General features: G+C 39.3%; 1 protein-coding gene across 4 annotated transcripts in view; it reads left to right on the forward strand.

Moving 5' to 3' along the window:
* The window catches only part of NRG3 (neuregulin 3), a 1,273,738-nt gene that overhangs the window by 1,209,559 nt on the left and 43,446 nt on the right, over window positions 1-20,733 (forward strand). For all 4 annotated transcript variants that reach the window (XM_075559154.1, XM_075559155.1, XM_075559156.1 and 1 more), the window contains exon 6: window positions 3,452-3,578. In XM_075559154.1, the coding sequence (XP_075415269.1) occupies window positions 3,452-3,578 (127 nt within the window). The remainder of the gene's footprint in view (window positions 1-3,451; window positions 3,579-20,733) is intronic.

Genomic DNA, 20,733 nt, shown 5'->3' on the forward strand with positions numbered 1-20,733 from the left:
CCGTACATTCCCTGCCCCAATCATTCTCAAGGCATTTGCTCTCCACTTAAGCCCCTTGCATCAGGTCCTCTTTTTTTCCCCCCTCCCTCCCCATTCCCCCCTCCCTCATGTGCCCTTGGTAATTTATACATCGTTATTTTGTCATATCTTGCCCTATCCGGAGTCTCCCTTCCCCCCTTCTCTGCTGTCCCTCTCCCAGGGAAGAGGTCACATGTGGATCCTTGTAATCAGTTCCCCCTTTCCAACCCACTCACCCTCCACTCTCCCAGCATCATCCCTCACACCCTTGGTCCTGAAGGTATCATCCACCCTGGATTCCCTGTACCTCCAGCCCTCATATGTACCAGTGTACAGCCTCTGTCCTATCCAGGCCTGCAAGGTAAAATTCGGATCATGGTAGTTAGGGGGAGGAAGCATCCAGGATCTGGGGGAAAGCTGTGTTCTTCATCGATACTACCTCACACCCTACTTAACCTATCTCTTCTCCTAAACCCCTCTATGAGGGGATCTCCATTGGCCGACACTTGGGCCTTGGGTCTCCTCTCTGCACTTCCCCCTTCATTTAATATGATATATATATACATATACATATATACATATATACACATACATACACACACTTATATCTTTTTTTTTTTTTGCATGATGCCTTATATCTGGTCCCTTGGGCACCTCGTGATCACACTGGCCAGTGTGCTTCTTCCATGTGGGCTTATTTGCTTCTGAGCTAGATGGCCGCTTGTTCACCTTCAAGCCTTTAAGACCCCAGACACTATCTCTTTTGATAGCCGGGCACCATCAGCTTTCTTCACCACATTTGCTTATGCACCCATTTGTCTTCAGCGATCCTATCATGGAGGTGTGCAGTCAATGATATGAGTTTTTGTTCTTTGATGCCTGGTAACTGATCCCTTTGGGACCACTCGATCACACAGGCTGGTGTGTTCTTCTATGTGGACTTTGTTGCTCCTGAGCTAGATGGCCGCTTGTTTATCTTCAAGCCTTTAAGACCCCAGTCACTATCTCTTTTGATAGCCGGGCACCATCAGCTTTCTTCACCACATTTACTTGTTCACCCACTTTGGCTCCAGCCGTTGTGTTGGGAGAGTGAGCATCATAGAGTTCTAATTAAATAAAAGAAGGTATTCATGCATTGAGGGAGTGTTTGAGTAGAGGCCCAAGGTTCTTCCGCCACCTTAATACTTGACCTATAAATATAGACACATAGATCTATTTCCCCATCCTCCTATATATATTTGCATGTACATGTCTTTGTCTAGACCTCCATGAATGCCCGTTGACTCCTAGCTCTTTCCTCCATCTCCCTTGACTTTCCTCCTGCCCTACTACCATGCTTCGTCACCACCTGGGCTAGAGTATACCTCTTCTCTAAGCAACCTTACCCTTGATCATTTCCCACCAGGCCTGCCACTCCCCCTTCTCTACCATTTGGGGTCCCATGTTTTTTCCCTTGTCCCTGGGTTTGTTAACACCACTTCCTTACCCCCCTTACCCCCCCACCCCAAGTCCCCCCGGAACTGTCGGTCCCATTGTTTTTCCTCCAGATAGTTCATCCAGCCTGTCCTATTCAGACAGACCTGTGGAGACACTAACATGCACGAAAACAAGACAGAGGAAAACAAAGCAACAGTATACAACCAGACAACAAAACAACAAAAACAAACCCGCTGACAGAGAACAGAACAAAACAGTTCACAAGAGAAAAGCTTGTAGTTAGTTCAGGGATCGTTTGCTGGCCCTTAGGAGCTTAGTGAGTTCTTATTCTATTCCAAGAACAAGTTTAGTAGTTCCTGATGGTTTAATCAGGAAGAATCTTCTATCTTCCTTTTGCTTCATTAATAAATCCATACTAGATTTTGTGGCGACTACACACTTCTTCAAATGCAACAAAATATACTTATTTTGAACAATTGGCTCTAGAGTAATGGCTAGGAAATATATACGTGATTACAACTGGACGAAACCAATGGAAAAAAAAAGAGTATTGGAGACAAAAGTTTCCCAAATCACTGAAATGATAAAAGAAAAAAAAATAAACTGGCATAGCTACCTAACACGAATGGAAATCCCAAGGGGATGAGAGACTACAAACCAGGCGGCAACTACCGGTGGTTGAGAGAGAGGACTCTTAGGATGCTCTCTTTCATGCCGGGCCAATGTTCTCACTTCCCACGTAGCCAAGCCCACTGAATAACGAGAGAGGGAGGAGCAGACACTTCTCATGTGCTCTCGCGTTTAATGGCCACAGCATCCCTGGCCATAGCTCTCAGCAGGTCCATTTTACAGATTCAGAGACATTCAGGGAATCGTTAGCTATCGAGTGTACGGCAGGGATTCAAATTCAGACACACTGGTTCCAGAGCCGCAGTCTCTCAGTGGTCCCTGCCTGTGGCCTGCAGCCTGTCAGTGTGATCGGCTTTCCATAGACATGGCAGCCATTCTCTACCAATGGCTCTCTGTCCTTGACAGTGTCCTTGGTGGAGGGACACATGCGCAGAGGGAAGGTGGGGGGTGGGGTCATTGTGCAAAGTGTCTGAGGAATACTATGGATCGGGGTCTTCTGTTAACAGGAACTTTGTATGAACCCCCTGGAAAAGAACAATCTCAGCCTGGGAACAGGCTATGGCCTCCTCATGGTATAAACAATCGTCACTCTCAGGAAGTAGGCAGAGTGCCACACCGTTAGCCTAAAGACAGAAAAGAAAGAAAAAGGCAGTTCTCTGCCTTCCCAATTAGAAGCTATAAGAACTTGGACTTTACCCTTCTGAATGGTGAGCAGCTGTAGACTGGGCAGCCAGACTGAGTGGGAACAAGTTTCCATTTTACCACTTTGTAGCTCCCTAGCCACATTATTTAATTTCTCTGTACCTCAGTTTTATCATTTACTAAATGGGCAGAACGTGATTGTCTCTCCCACAGACTGAGTTTGACTCATGTAGGTATATACAATTAACTTTGTCATATAATTAGTGCTGATGAAAAATCAACAGTGTTTACTATTTGAAATGGAGGGGGCCAATCTTATGTTAATCCAGGACTATTGGGAAGAATAAGTGAGCTATTCCTTTGCCGTTAACCTCTATGTGCAATTAACCTACGCAGATTTGAACTGTGAAAAGGTAAATGTACTTTATTAATATGTTATATGTGCTCTTGGGCCCATGATTCTGGTTTTCTAGCAGTCACTTCTCCACAGCACCTTTAATGATGAGTGTCGATGACCTCTGACCTGTCAATAGGGACCAGGACAAAAATGTTATGTTTCCTTCAGCCTTCGAAGGACCCCATGGCATGCAGATACCTGAATCATAATTGGCAAACATCTGTTTCCCTCTAAAGTATTTTCTGGTTGGACTGAGTGAGCCTTGAAAACTATGAATGGAAATAATGCATATCGGAATCTACATAAATTATGTATTTAAATCCACAGGAAACAAACTAAACAAATCCAAGAGCAGCTGAAAGAGACACACCATGGTAAACACTACAGTCTCAAAGTATCCAACACCATGGGAAAGTCAGAGCCCTTGGCGAAGAGTCACGTGCACCTTCAAAATGTAAGTCCCATGTCTATAGACGCCCTCTCACAGTCCACCGGAAGGCTCTGTGTCCAGAAGGAACGGGAAGTACAAGCAAACTAGGGTATATTTCATCAATGTTTTAGCTGTGTGTGTATGTACATATGTGTTTAGCTGGAAAAGAGAAAATTTCATCTCAGTTTCCAGTGGTCATTTTTAATATAAAGTAATATCTGGTAACAACAAAACCTTCAGTTGTTTGTTAAATGAACATTTATTGAAACTTGATTATGTGTCAAAAGGTATTCCAGGAACCAAGGACACAATGTTTCCTGATCTATAGGGATTTATAATAAAATAATCAGGGCAGATGTTAGATCCAGATGGATTGTGCAGGCAGAAATGGCTGACACTGCAGCAGAGGCTGGAGATGGGATGACCAGTTGGGGTGACAGGGCAGATCTTGAGCTGTTTCACAATAAAGTAAAACTTGAACTGGGGTTTGAAGTATAAAAAAAGCTTCAGCAGATGGTCACACCACTGAGTAAAAGAGACTAGAACAGACAAAAGGGGAAACGTGATGGGACCCTGAGATTACATGCTAGTTTCAGGTGACTTGAAGAAACTGATGTGACAGGAGTTCAAGGTCATTCATGTGGTGTGAGGACCCCATATATAATGATCTATATGGGGTGAGTATGGTTAGGTGATCAAATCCTCCTCTTTCATGTGGGAAATCCAGGTCAATTCCTGGCTGCGGCACCTCATATCCAACTACCACCCACCTGTCAGTGGAGGCTCGTGTGTTGCTCTGATATTGAACAGGTTTCAGCAGACCTTCCAAACTGAGAGGGACTAGGAAAAAAAAGACTTAGTGATCTACTTCTGAATATCTGCGAATGAAAATGATGGCTCATAAGCATTTGATCCACAATTGATCATGAGGCTGCCATTGGGGAGGGCAGAATTATAGCCTTGATTATACATCAACACGAGCTAGCGAGCAACTCAATAGCAGCTAACAATGACATCAGTAAAAGGTACTCTTCACATTGGAATGCAATGTAATGTTTGACTTATGCATTTCAACCATTTCTGATGTATATGAATGCAAATAAAAAGTACTGCTAGAATAGAGTTCACAAATACATGGCTTTATTTTTTTAAGGGTTTAAGCTTGTCTCTGCAATCAGTACATGATTACAGAAAAGTTCTCACAGTAATACACTCTCTTAGCCTTGTAAGAGTCTCTTCAAAATAAGGATATGCTTTGTGCTATAGAAAAGGATGATTTGAGATTATAGTTAAGATCAATTTTTTTTAGCAAAACTTAAGTGGACAACTTTCCAAATTATTGAATCTTTGCAATAAGTTAATGAAAATAGTGCCCCACATAAAACAACAGGTCTTGGATGAATCAACTATTGAAAAGAAGGTGGGAAAAATCTCAAAAATGAGCCAAGAAAGGGAGACACTGGCTGACATCCAGGAACTGGTAAGGAAAGCTGTGTAATCACCCTTGATGCAATGGCTACTGAGGTCTCACATGATTTTATATTTTTGATGCTAATTATACATTTTGGTCTCAGCAAACTTGCAGAATTATAGGGGTCAAATGTCTTGTGTTAAGGATCAGGTAGGTCAAAGAGTAACAGAGATCAGTCTAGGATTTGCCAATATGGCCAATATGATCCAGAGAGGAAGATCCGATCAAAATGGAGGTTACCAAAAACATTTCCTGGGCCAGTTAAATTCAAGACAGAGAAGGTAGCTGAGGAGGATACGGCAACTGATTTTTTTTTTTTAATCTGAAAGGGGTATTCTTGACAGATTTTCTAGAAGAAAACGGGACAATTAATGGTAACTTGGTTTGAAGAAATTTTAGGAAAATTGAGAATTGATAAGAAAAAGGTTAGGAAAGTTGCACCAAAAAGTCTTTGTTTTTTGGGGGTTTGTGGGGTTTCGCCCCCAAGGACAATGGACCTACTCTTGATTCCAGGGTAGCCAAAGTTGTCTGAGAGAATTTTGCTGGGAATGTTACCCGGTTTACTTTGAAGCTTTGATCGTGCACCGTTCTGACTTCTTCTTGTTCTAGAATTCAACTTACTAACTCATCGCCAAGGAGTCAATGCATCCAAGCTGACTCATAGCGACCCCTTGTGGGTCTCCAAGACTATAGCTGTTGACGGAAGTAGAAATCTCAGTCTTTCTCCTTCAGACCTTCTGGTGGTTTTGAAATGTCGATCCTACTGATCACAGCCTAACACGCAGTCACTACACCACAGAGGCTTCTTCCTAAAATTCAAAGAACATTTAAAATGAACACTAGTTGAGACCCTCGAGGATGCCCAACTCTCATTTTGACTTTGTATAAATCAAAGAGCCAGGATTCTTCAGGAAAGGGAGTTGGAAACATGGAAGGAGGATGTATCCAGAAAGAAGAGCTTCACATTTTAATATTTTGGTTTAATGAGAGCTTCTTTGATTTTCTTGCAATATTTTATTTATATATGTATTATAAAACACTAAATTAAAGACAAGATAATGCTACTGAATACATACTCTAAAAAACTCATTCACTTTGTGTAACAATACTTTACTCTCACATAAGATGTATTTCTAGAAACCAAGGCACAAAAGAAAAAACAGTAGCCCTGAAAAAACACCGATATTTGAGTATACTATGTATCACCCTGGGTGCATTCAAGCTGGTGAAAATGCTTAAATCATGGAGAATTTATACATAATTTTTTATTCTAAGAAATCATTACACACACACATGCATACACACAATTATTATATTGTCCCTAGCAGATGTACTTAGACGGTTTAATACAGAATTCATAAATCAGAATCACTTCCCAGAAGAATTTTGTTAAGTTTTTATTTGTGGCAATGTGCAAGGAGCATCCTCTTCAGAAACAGACAGAATATTTTTTGTTAATAATTTTTAGTGACTATCATCCCTAAAGTAGTCTCCAACAACCACAATGATCTAAGACTTAAATTTCACTGGAAGCAATTCTTATGTTTTACATGTTTCAGGTAAAGCACAGAATTTTGTATCCTAATTTTTTATAGAATGTGATCAGTATCTTTTCTTCTGACTTCTGATCTTCATAAATGCAATGATTGCACAATGATCAGCAAAAAACAACCCTCTCTTAACTCATCCTTTCCCTTCCTAGTCGGTAAGTCGACTCTTTCTTCTTGTCTCCTATAATCTCACTCAGGACCCTTGAGTCAATGCTGACTTTTAGCGACCCCACTCTGGGGTTCCACGATTCTAACTGTTTAAGGGAGTAGCAAGCCCAGTCTTTCTTCAGGGGACCTATTGGTGGTCTCCAACTGCTGACCTTTCGAATTTGAGAGTTCAGAGAGGGCCTATGAAAGGAAGGCATTTAAGTATCCAGTCACAAGAGAGCACAGTGCACCAGAGAGACATGCCCACACCAGCCATGGATTTCTTTTCTTTTTTAATCCTTTTATTGGGGGCTCATACACACATCACTCGTGTAAAGCACATCTGTACATTCATTGCCCTCATCATTCTCAAGACATCAGATTGAGCTCCAGGTACAGCTAACCGAGTCCCTTTGATAGGACCAGAAGTGGATGGTCCTCATTCTCTCACTGACAAGTTGATTTCCATAAGGGATAGGTCAACTTAATTTCGGAAAGACAACATGGGTCTCTAAGGTTTTCTGTCATTATCAATATTCATTTTGATAATTCAATAGCAGTAAATTGTGTGATTTTTCCATTTCTTTTTTTGTCCATATATTTCTAAATGAATTGTGTGTTTATGTTCATTGCTGATGGTTTTATTTTAGAACTAAACTAGTGATTTAACTGCGATTTTCCCATGCCTCCTATTTTAGAAGATAATGTCAGAGAATAGATATTAATAAATAATTTAAAAGAACCTGCATGTTTTAAGAATATTTACACATGAGGCCAGGTATCATAGGTAGACTTAGGGAAAACAGAAATTAGATATGTAGCTAATTATTTCTGAATAAATATTAAACTACAAATACATTGAAGGAAATCTGGGCAAAAAAAATCCATAGGTGTATATACTTTTGTTCCAATGAGAGTTATGAGGAAATTCTAATGTCAGTAATAATAAAAAACTGTCACTGAAATGATTATATAAGAATCATCCTGCAATATCCAGGAGGACTGCTTCCAAGATCCCTGCACATAGTAAAATCTGCAGATTCTCTCGCTCCTTATATAAAATAGTAACATATTTGCTCATAACCTATGCAACCCTCTTGAATACCCTAAATTATCTCTAGATTACTTATAATGCATAATATATTCTAAATGCTTTGCAAATAGCAGCTTGCCATCACTCTACAGGGTTGCTTTGGCCCTTTAATGGCTTTTTATTATCTTATTCTTTCTCAAAATATTTTTAATCCATGGTTTATTTAGTCAGCGGATGCAGAACTAACAGAGACAGAAGGAAGATGGCAATAACAAGTCGCATGTTCTGGACTTGATAAACACTGCAGCTGCATTGTCTCCTTTAAGACTAAGAGCTACTGCTGAGTTTACATCCACAATGTGCCGAAAAAGGAAATGGTTTGGTTCATAAGAGAATAACCTCAGATAACCTTCAGTCTCTGAGAGATAGATACCCAGAGAACGATAAATCAGTCGTTCTCATTCAGGGAAAATTTTGCCTTCCACAGATATCCGACCATCTAGAGATATTTTGACTGTTATAATTGAACACAGGTACTCTACCGACATTTAATAAATACAGATCAAGAATACTGCTAAACATCCTAAAATATATGGGAAAACCCCACACATCAAATACTTACTTAAATAAAAAATGTTGAGAGAGCTGAGAACAACCAGAATCCAAGTTCAAGTTACACACATGCCCATTTTAGTTGCTTTTTAAACAACCTTTGCAATGCAGGCACTTGTTTTTGGCACCTATAGAGTGGCATTGTCCAGGCATACCGTAATCATTGGGAGGCCACAGTTCATGCTTGCTTGCAATTTGAGGAAACTCTGTCTTTGTTTTTCTGGAAGCTCTGGTTAACTACTTGAAATTCTGTACACATTGCAGTGTGAAGAAATGGCATGGGGATATATCTAACCTCTACCGGGAGAAGGGAGAAGGGGAATCCAACCCTACCCTCACCCAAGGCTGACTGCAATAAAGCAAAAATCAGACAGCCTTCCTCCACCTGCCATCTTTCTTCCTCCTTTATCAACTTGACTCCAAGTGCCTCTTGCATTGCAATTGTCTTTGCTGAGTTTGTTAATCCATTGCAAATGCCACATAGAACGCAGACTATATCATGCATGTTTTAAACAAAGCTGAGTGGTTACAAAATGTTAAAGATACAGAGCCTTTTCCCAAGCACCTCTTTTCAGCTCTGCTGGCAAGCCCCTTTCTCTCTATCGACCACATCGTTTCTTGGATTCTGCCCGATTCCTTAGTCCAGAAAACCTTCTCCCTACTCCATCTTCCAGTTTGGGTACCGCTCCTCTGCTCTCTCTGTGGTCTCAGTGCTGCAGCATCTTGTGTCGATGCTGCTTTTCCCATTTCAGGCAGGGATCGCTAACATGACCCATTAGTGGCTCCTTTTTCTTGATAATAATTGGATTCCTCAACTCCGCTTCCGAGATTACCTACTCTTGTACCAAGTAGGATGACAAGGCTAACCAAGTCCCAATTCAGAGTGTTCTATATCTAATTTGCATGCGCCTGCTCAATCATTTGGGTGAAGTTACAAAGAGCCATATCAAATAATTTCACATTAGCCCACAGTGTTTCTAATAATAAATTGCCTGCGTCTATCATTTCCTTAAAGTCACTACACATTGTTGGAGAAGGGTTTGATTTGATAGTTATTTAATAAAATGTGAAACACTTATTCAGTGAAGTAAGATAATATGACCAGCACTTGTCTCAGAATCTGCAGTTCTAGAGTAGCTTAAAGGCACAGTCACTGTGTCCTGAGGGAGAAATTAGTGAAATTAAAATAGTCACCTCCAGTTAAGGGTCTTTCTCTAATGATCGTTAAGAAAATATGCCCGGATTAGTGGACCAAAAGCAAAGGCAGGAACAAAGAGATGATTCTGTGAAAATCAAGAGAAAATATAGTACTTAATTGAAAAGTTGGGGCATGAAAAACATATATTCCTTCCTAGCTTGTTTATTTTCAATAAACATCTTAGAAAAACTTATTATTTTTGATGTTATCAAGTTGGTTCTAAATCATTGTGAGTCAGTGTGTCTAACAAAATTGAATTGGAGGGTAACTTGCCATTAATGGAAAACAATATTTGAAATAATCAAAACTCAAAAAAATGAAACATAATGTTTATTCCAAATAGATACTCTGAGGCATTTCTGTAGATCTTTCTAATTCAAAAAATGACAAAGAAAATGACTCAAAGTATGCTACTTACAATGAGGCTTAGAGAGCAAACAAAAACCAAAAAAACGAATAGAAGATCACTATTAAGTAGTCTTAACATGATTGATTGAACCCTACTGTGTTAGTCTGGGTACTTTAAAGAAACAAATCCACAGAAACTCATGTATTAGAGAGAATTTTATATAAAAGTTAAGTGTGCATCAAGAAAACATCCCAACCCAGTGCTGCCCAAGCCCACAAGTCCAACATTAACCCATTAACCCATATGTCCTACACCAATCCACAAAGTCCCCCTCCATCTCACAAAACACACACAATGATGCCGACGGCAGGAGGAAAGCTGAATCAGTGAGCGTGTAAGCATCTCAGCACTGGCAGGGGTCTCCACGCGGCTGCTCCAGCACCCAGGGCTGCATTGGGGTAGGTCCATGTGGCTTCTCCTCAGGGATGTCTAGCAGGAAGTGAGCCTTGCTAGCTGAAGCAGGGAACTGGCTAAGGCAGCTGCACACTGGTCCGACCACCAGAGAGCAAGAGACCTGAGAACTCGAAAGGCGAGGCTCACCGAGTCATTTACCTCTTCGCCCTTCAATTAACCCCACATGTGTTTATCAACCAGGTTGGCGCAATAAACTAACTACCGCACCTACTCTAGTAATTGATGTCAGATTGCTATATGGCTTCAGTCAGTTGGAAATTTGAACCGTCCTACACATCTGCATCTATGATGTTTTGAAACTAAGTAATCTTAGATTTTGTCTTCCATTAAACTCAAAGTAATGGTTTTGCTATTGATTGATCTTCAAAGAGGAAAGAAAAGTCGATTAGCACCTTTGGGTGAAGGGGGAAAAATCAGGATAACAAAACCACCAGTAGTATTAAATTTTGATCAAGAATTTTTAGGTTTCTGGAAAGAAAGACTTCTTAAAATAAAAGTGAAATATTTATTTTAATATAAATTTAATAAGAATTTGATACATAACCAAAAATTAACTATTGGTAAAGAAGCATTATTTTATCCAGTGATGCTTTACTGAATAGCTATCTGTATAGATTATTACATGCAGAATTTAAATTACAGACCAAGAAAAGGGAGGGTGGTTGTGGCCTCAGGGAGCTCATAGGATAGTGACAGAGACAGATAAGTATGCACAGTATATTTGTTTTCATCACACAGATGCCAAAAAAGCAAACCTTTTGTGATTGAATCAACTTCAATTGATGGCACTCCTAAGTGTGACTAAGCAGAACTGCTCCCCAAGAATTCTTTGATTTAAGTTGATTAATTGAAGCTGATTACTAGCTTCTGTAGCTCCAGTGTGTGAGTTTCAGGGACCTATCACATATACTTATTTAGCTAAAGTATTATCAGAAAATGAAAGCAGGGCATATTACATTGGCTGAGGGAATCAATAAAGGCTATCCAATGTAGGTGATATTTTACCTGTATCTTAACAGTGAATTGAAGTTGATTTAAGAGTTTGCAAGAGAAAATGCAAAGTTCACTTTAGTGTGGCATTAGTCACAATTTTATTCTCAGCTCCTATACAGTGAACTAGGCAGACATCCTTCCTGGATCCTTTGCAACAAAGCCCCAAGAAACCAAGTGAAGGGGATACTGATGAAAATCCTGCTAGCCTGACTTTCAACGGAAAGAACAAAAAAGTAAATCAAAGACTAAGTAGAAGAAGAAACTAATTGAAAACAGTGAGCAAGAAAGCATGCGGAGTGCTCACTTCTTTACTAGATGGCACAGCATGGCCACTTTGCATTATTGCAAGCCATATTCTGATTGAGGCAAAAAGCAGATGACTGGCTTCACTCGTTAAGACTGTCCTGTTGTGCAGCGACCAGAGAATTATGCTCGTCCCCCCTCCTCCCGCCTCCCCCACCTACATTCCAATGACCAGAAGTGTGGCCATCTCCTTCCTTATCCTCTTGGTGGCTTGTGATGTCACACCTGCCACTTCCCTTGCCCATCCTGGAAACCCGCCAAACCCATCCTTCCCGTAGCCTCACGAGGATCCAGTCTCCCACTGGCCTGAAGTATGCTTTCTTGAAACAAGTGCCTAATGCCTATGAGGTCAGCAAAGAGTACCCTAGTGGATTGGGCACCCGACACCCACCACGCCGTGATTGGAAATGAGCCCTCCCTTCAAGTGGTTGCCAAGAATAAGCTGCTCTGTGAGCATCTATGTACACATATAACCAGTGGCAGACAGAACCAAGACGTATATGATGCAATCCTACCACCTCTAAGGTTGGTGGAAGACAGAACCACAGCCTTGGCACCACCTCAGATGGAGCACCATGCCCATGTCACCTCTTATTCCTTTATATATTTTATTCTTCTATTGTAATGTATTTATTTACTTTAAACCACCTATCTAGAGATAGCAATCACATTCACACTGTCCCAACACACTCACCTCTCAAGCTGCCTCACCCGATGAACCACCACCCTCTCAAGCACCCTGTGAGCAATGACAGCCAGAAGCCAACACTAGCTCAGTTCACCCTCAACTGTACACACAGTTCTACCCACAACCAAATCCACCAGGAGACAGAAAGGAATGCACAAGTGCCACCAAACTAGTGGACAGCCTGCCTGCCTAGATATAGTAGAAACAAAATCAATATGTAAAACCTGGTGAAACACACCAACAATAGCCAACCATTAAATAAATACAGAAAACAAACTAAATGAGGGTATACAAAAAAACCTCATTTTGCATAAATTAACAAGACTAGGTGGTTCTAGCAAGTGACCAAAATATGGATGGAGGCAGACGATCTTTGTGAGGAAGATGTGATATTGGAACTACAGGAGAAGAAAAATTTTAAGAATGCTATTTAGGATCCTTACAGATTAAGAAAGAGATTAAGAAAACACAGACAAATGTCTGAAAGAACTCAGAAGAGCAATGCAAGAACAAATTGATAAAAAATATTGAAAATTAGAAACCACAAAAAAGCAGTAGAAATCCAGATGAAAATTGAACTTTCAGGCTTTATGAACATGCTGGAAGGGCAAAGGACTGTCACTGAATCAACAAACTTCGATGCAGAGCTCTTAATACCACTGTGAGAGGACAATCAGAAAATCGAAGGAAGCCCAAGGAATGTAACGTGCCTACTAATTTGTTATTGGGATTATATAAAAGGGTAGGACGTCCCAAAAGAGAACATAGAAAATTATCGACTATTTTGTTGGAAGAACAGTTTTCTAATATGAAAGACAAAAAGATGTGTATTCAAAATGTTCAGTGAAATCTGACATAACCTCCAAAAGAAAATAAGCAAGATAAAATATAATCAAAATTTCCAAAAACTACAAAAAAAGAAAAGAATACTGAAAATTTCCTACAAAAGATACAATATGACTCAGTTGTTATTTCTTGGCAGAAACTAGGCAGACATACATAAAGTCCTAAAAGAAAAATATTGCTAACAAAGAATTATGTATTCAGGAAAACTCTCCCTCAAAATAAATGGCAAAAATATGGCACTTTCAGATTAATAGAAATTAAATGAGTTTGAAGAAACCAGATGAATTCTATAATAAATTATTAAAGGAATCCTTCAGTTAGAGGACCAACAAGAACAGAAAACAACCTAAGAGTAAGACACACAACATCACCAGGAAGTCTGCCCAGATATAGATATGTCAAAAATAAAACAAGCTACATCACTGATAATAGGAAACCAGAAATATCATTTCATAAGTGATGATTACTAAAAAGAAAGAATAATTTATTTTGTTACAGAACTTTCAAATGGAGAGGAAGTTAAAAATATTAATATTAATATAGAACAGGTTGTTTTAAAATGTGGGAAGGCAATGGTAAATTACTTAGGAAGTTGAGTAACCACTAGGACATATTAACCACAAAAGGAGTTAATACAACTTATCATTAAATAAAGTAATAAGAGTGAAGAAAATAATAAGAAAATCTATAAATGAAATAAACGCAACATTAAAAAGTGACCAACAAAGACACCAAGAACACAAAAGTAAAGCTCACCAAAATGACAGCAATAAATTCAGACTTATCAATAATTACACTGAATGTACATTGAATGCACAGTGTTAAAAGTAATGATGACCTGCAACATGCCTCTTAACGTGGATGAATCGAGAAGACATTATGCCGAGTGACATTAGTGAGTCACAAAAGACTCTAGAGATTGTATGATGCTATTGATGTGAAAATTAAGAAAAGGTTTAGACACTCAGACAGAAACATTTTTTGTAGGTTTGCTTTATATTTTATATTCTTAGAAAAGGTGGGAGCTGAATGGAATGTCAATCACTAACTATACGGTTTGGCTCCTGCTCACTACAATCACGTCATTAAAAGAAAGGCAACACACAATAAGTATTGGATCGGCGTAAAACAATCTTCCTGTCAAAGAAAGAGACACCAAGGGGAGCATTAAAATTAAAGACAATAAAAATAAGCCTACAATAGCAGCAATAATTTATTTTAAGCAGATATATAGACACTCAAGCTGAAAAGTGATAGGAAGGTGAATTGAGCATACACAAATATATACACATATAGAATTCCCAAAAGTTATTTCTTACATATGTATTTACATGCATTGCAATTACATCCATGAATGTAGTACAGTGTGGAGGGGGCAAAGTTATGATTCAAATAGAGTATGAAGAGGGCAACATTGTCTGTAGACAAATGCTCTGAGGGAAAGAATTTTTGTGCCAAGGGGTTCAGGACTATAGTCTTGGAGTGCAAAAAAGTCAATTGGCATCCCATAGCAAGTCCATTGGCATCACTTATTGATAATCACACTCCATGCAAATGGATTAAGTGCACAAGTCAAAAGGTAGAGTATGGCATCATCGATAAGAAAACATGACCAGAACAAAATCATATCAATGTGAATGAGGGGCGGTATGGAGTGGAGACCCAAAGCCCATATCTAGATAATTGCACATCCCCTTACAGAAAGGTCACAAGGAAGAGATGTGCCAGTCATAGTGCAGTATTGCACTGATGAAACATACAACTTTCCTCTAGTCTTTAATCCTTACCCCTCCCCCACTATGATGACCTCAATTCTACCTTACACATTTGCCTAGACCAGAGCATGTACACTGGTACAGATAAGAGCTGGAAACACAGGGAATCCAGGACAGATAAACCCCATCAGGACCAATAATGAATGTAGCAACACCAGGAGGGTAAGGGTAAAGTGAGGGAGATAGGGAAACCTATCACAATGATCTACATATAAACCCCTTGCTGGGGATGGACAATGGAAAAGTTGTTGAAGGGAGACATAGGTCAATGTAAGACATGGAAAAATGTATAAATTATCAAGGGATCATAAGAGAGGGATGGTGAGGAAGGGGAGAAAATGAGCTGATAACCAAGGGCTCAAGTTGAAAGAAAATGTCTTGAAAATGATGGTGGCAACATATGTACAAATGTGCTTGACACAATGAATGGATGTATAGATTGTGATAAGTGCTGTATGATCCCCCAATAAAATTATTAAAAAAGAAATGACCCATCAATACATTGTTGAAAAGAGACAGAACCTAGACACAAATACAAAAACAAGCCTAGAATCAAAGTTTGGGAAAACATATACTAACCAAATGCCAATCCCAAAAGAGCAGGAATGACAATAATAATGTCTGATAATATAAACTTTATGGTTTAATAAAAGAGACAAAGAGTGACATTTTATAATGTTTAAAAGGCCAATACAACAAACGGGCATGACCATAAAAAAATGAATGCATCCAGTAAAATAACCCCAAAATACATGAAAGAAACCCAAAATACATAAACTCTGTTCAAATTGAAAAGAGAAATAGACTTATCCACAGTAATAGTAGGAACCATTTTTAATCAAGAACAGAACAACTAGAGATAAATTCAATGAAAATTTAAAATATGGAAATAACACAATAAAAATGACGTTGGAGACATAAAAAAATACTTGATCAAGCAATAGCACAATTTGTTTGGTTTTCTTAAGAGTACACATGAGACATTCTTCAAAATAGATACTATCAGAGGCCACCATCCAAGCCTGAATATATTTAAATATTTGAAGTACCACAAAGCGTCTTTTCAGAACACAACACTATAAAACTAGAAACACACAACAGGAATACCAAGTAGGGAGGGAATTCAAATTTGTGAAACCTGAACAACATCCTACCTAAAACTATGGGAAGAAAAAATGAACATATAATATTTCTTAGATCAAACAAGAATGAAAACCAAATGGAACAAATACTGTGGAACACAGAAAATGCAGTGAGGATAATTTATAATATTAAAGACACAATTTTTTTAAAAAATGAACTGAGATGGTTAGAAACTGCTAAAAATTAAATATTTATATAAATTAAAAGTTTTCACCAAAAAGATATAAAAAGAAACTACAGACTAGAGAAAATACCTTGGCAATGATATACCAAAAAAAAAAAGACTAGCTCTAAGATTTACAGAAAACATTTTTCAACAATAAACAAACAATCCAAATAAATAGTGGTTAGAAGACATGGACAGACACTTCATTCACCAAAGAAGACACTCAGACAGCCAATAAACACACCAAGGAAGGCTTGCAGTCATTTGCTGCTGGAAGGCGGCAAATCAAACGAATAATAAGAGATCCATTCACGCCAGAAATAGAAAGCAATACAACAGGTAAAGGTGTTTTTGAGTGAATCCTTCATATAGTGGGAATGTGAGATGATGAAACTTCTATTGGAAATAATATATTTACTTTTAACATGAGAAAATAGAAATACCACATCACTGAGCATCCCCATTACTAGGTATATATTCTAGGAAAGTCAAAGCTGTGGCACAAGTAGATATATGCATTCTTATGTTCATATCAAAACTATTAACAATATCAACAAGATGGAAGTAGCCTAAGTGTTCACCAACAGATTAATGGATAACCAAATGGTACCAAATGGTACCAACAGATTAATGGATAACCAACAGATTAATGGTTTCAGTGGAACAATGGAATACTACGCAATGTCTGACTCTGAGAAATACGTCATAACATATATAGACCTACAATAGGCACTGAATAAAATCAGTCAATTACAAAAGGACAAATATTGTATGAGATTACTAGTATAAAAATTAATAACTTTACTTGAAGAAGTGAATATCCTTTGTTTATGAGGATTAGGTGTGGGAGGAAGCGTAAATTAGTTACTAGAGGGCCCTCAACGAGATCAGTTGACACAGTGATTACAACAATGGGCTGGTGCAGAGGGAAAATGCTAGCGGCCCAGACCAGTGCAGTGTTTCATTCTGTTGTGCATAGGGTCGCTATGGGCTGGACCCGGTGCAATGGTACCTAACGACAACAGAGGGTGGACATATGAACTTAGAAGGAGAAGGGAAAAGCAACATACAACACACACAGCGTCAGTCAGGATTAGCACGAGTGATCAAAGTGCAATAAGACACTGGTAGGATAATTAGAATTGATGTCAACAAAGGGAAATGACATTACAGTCACAACCCTGCAAAAAGGTAATGGCAATGACCTGTGAGTAGAAATATACAGAAGCACGCAAGCTGAACAGATGTGAGCAGGCAAATGGAACCGCACGAATAGATACATATACAATTGACAAAGAATATTTCAATGTATGTATTTTGCAACAGTCTGCTCAGACATAATAATTGTGAGGATGGTATCAGGCCAGGCAATGTTTTCTTCAGTTAAACATATGGAGTTACTATTAGTGTGAACGAGTTCAACAGCCCCCGACAACATTTACATGTGTGTAAACCAAACCCAAACCAAACTCGCGGCCATAGTCAATGCTGACTTACAGGTAACCCATAGTAGGTTTTGGAGACTGGATCTGTTGACTGGAGTAAACAGCCCAGTCTATCTCCCCCAGAGCTGCTGATGATTTCAAACTGCCAACTAGGCAGATCACAGCCCACACCGCCAGGCCTCATGCATGCTATAAACACATCCATGTATGTAGTTGAACATATAGGGACACCATTGTAGACCTTTTTTGGCCATGAACACTTTGAGGGAAAGAGTCTAGGTGCCTTAGATACCAGAACCGTAGTTTCAAAAGTTATCAAGGTCACTTAGTATGACATAATCCACAGTAACAATTTTCTATCTTGCATCTAGTAGATAGAACTGAGTAGCAGTTGAGGTCATACAAGGTAGGGAACAACAATTTCAGGTGCAACTATTGTTCTCCCCCCCTACAAAAAACAAAGTGAAGAAAATCTGAGATCCATGGACTAATTGGAATCTTAACTACGCCCAAACAGAACTATTTGTTGCCCACTTTACACTAACAATTGCTCAGAAAAAGACCACAGTAAAAGTTCCTTGAAAAAGTTGGAGAAAAATGTGGAAGGAAATGAAATGGTGGCTTTCTAAACGGTTGGAATTTCGTAGAGCCCCTGAGACAATGGCCTTTTATCTTGCTTCAAGCCTAGGACTCAGTTTATCTCCTGGCTCAATATTAAGCCAAGCAACAGACAGGACTATATAGTGAAAAATAATAGCAGGGAGTTACACACTTCTTAGAAGAATCAACCACTTGACCTCAAAAGAATAGTGCTTGCCCACGAGTAAAGCTCAGCTGGCAGACAAGAAGAGCAAAGAAAGTTTAATGGAAACGGAAACCATGGGTAACCTGGGAAGAGGGTGGCTACACTAGGTGGATTATAATCAGTGTTACCAACTAAGTTTAAAAATTGTTGAATGGAAAACTAAATTTTCTCTGAGGACTGTAATTCAAATCAAATAAAGATTTTAAAAATATATTTTGACTAGTTAGTCTTAAACATGGATGTATAAAAATTGATCAAATTCTAAATTATTGATTCAAAAAGGATTCATGCATTCATCTTTCTATATTAAATAGTACATTTCAAAAATTGTATTCAAGACTACAATATGGTGATTACTAAAAAATGACAGCGTTCCTGCTTTCAAGGTGTTTCTACTGATCACTGTATATAACAGATAATAATTAATCGCTCAAGAAATGTGGAATCTTGTAGCTGGGTCTACCACCTGTAGTGATCAGGAATGTAGATTTGATAATGAGCTGGTCAAAGGGTTAACCTGACAATAAGAATAGCAGAGGTCTTCCAACAGCAGGGAGTTGCTGGCTCTCATTTCCTCCCCAGTAAGGGGTTATTTAGCTAGGAGGGAGAGTGCTTCTGTGTCCAGTGTCTACATCTCCAGGTACGTTAATTAGCTTCACAGAAATGTGCCTGAAACTTGACAGGAAATGCTCCTGAAGCTTTTCTGGCTTTGTTGTAGGATACAAAATGTCTCAATATAGCAGCAATGGTCATATTCCCTTCACTACATTAATTCATGAGTCAGATTAATTTGCCCTTTAGAGTGTGTCATAACCATTTAATTTATCCTAAGCGGAATCATAAGCCAGACTTGCAGTAAATATCTTTTTACATAGACACAGATTAGCTGGGAGCAACTCAGACAAAACAGACATTTAAGATCATTTAAAATACACACCACCTGTCTTTATTGCTTTGCATTCTAGAGTAGGCCATTACGAGCTCTGTCACCATTGCTCCCCAGTACAGACTGCACATTTAACCCCCTAATTGCAGCTACCCATATGTGACAGGGCAGCGAACAGCAGTGTGGCTGCTCCCCTTCCAGCATGTCTGTTTCATTTGACTGTTTTATTGATTTCAAGCAGCATCAACAATGCGTTGGGGTCAAGGCAGGTGAGCATGCTGCAAACAGAAAGCATCAACAGGGCACAAGAGAATTCCTAGAAGCGAGTGTCAGGGAAGCCACCATGGTGCGTGCCTCCCCTAGGAACAGGATGGAACACAATACCTGTTGTAGGCTTGGAAAGAGATCATCTTGCTGTGCCTGATACAAAGACCAATGAGAGGATGCTGGCATGCCCCTACAGAGTGCTTAACTGTCACTTTACACCTTATAGCGAGAGGAATCTTAATAACACATGCACGTGGGGAAAAGGTTTATTTGTGTGAAGGTAAGGATAAAACAAGGACCCAACTCTCAGACTTACTAATGCCAGCAAGGGTGCAAGCGCTCACACTACACAAGAGTCAGAGCCTGATGAGGACAATTGCACAGAGCCGGCGCCTCCTGGGAAACTTTATGGAGTTTGAAAAGAAGTGCTTTCTGTGAAGGGCATAAGATGCCCCAAGGGGTCTTACCCTGACCCATTATTCTAACTTTTAGGGGCAATTTGTGTTGATTAATTGCTTTACCAAGAGGATAAAAGATAAGACTGCTTGGAAAACTTACCAAAAACCAAGACCAAACTCATTGCCATTGAGTTGATGCCAATTCATAGTGACCTTGTGAGACAGGGAACACTGCCCTTGTGAGTTTCCAAGAGTTTGTGGGAGTGCAAAACCCAGTCTTCCTCCCATGGAGCAGCAGGGGGTTTTGAACGGTGGACCCTTCGAATCCCACCCAACGTATAACCACGATCCCAACGGGGCTCCCCACATGGGAAACTGCAGTCTGAATTTTTCTGTAGTCTCTATAGTTTCTATGAGCGTACATTTTGTTCTTTTAATTCTTTTAAAAAACAAACAAAAAAGAACTCATTTTTTTTTCAGCACTTCAGATCACCATGAGTCAGAATCAACTGAAAGACTAGTAACAGCAGCATTTTTTAGAGCAGTATAAGATTTACAGAAAAAAATAGCCTACCAAGAAAGTTCCCAAATACAGGGCACTGGTTTCCCTCATTAGGATCATCTTAGGTT

This window comes from Tenrec ecaudatus, chromosome 10 (genome assembly GCF_050624435.1).
Source record: "Tenrec ecaudatus isolate mTenEca1 chromosome 10, mTenEca1.hap1, whole genome shotgun sequence".
Taxonomy (NCBI): domain Eukaryota; kingdom Metazoa; phylum Chordata; class Mammalia; order Afrosoricida; family Tenrecidae; genus Tenrec; species Tenrec ecaudatus.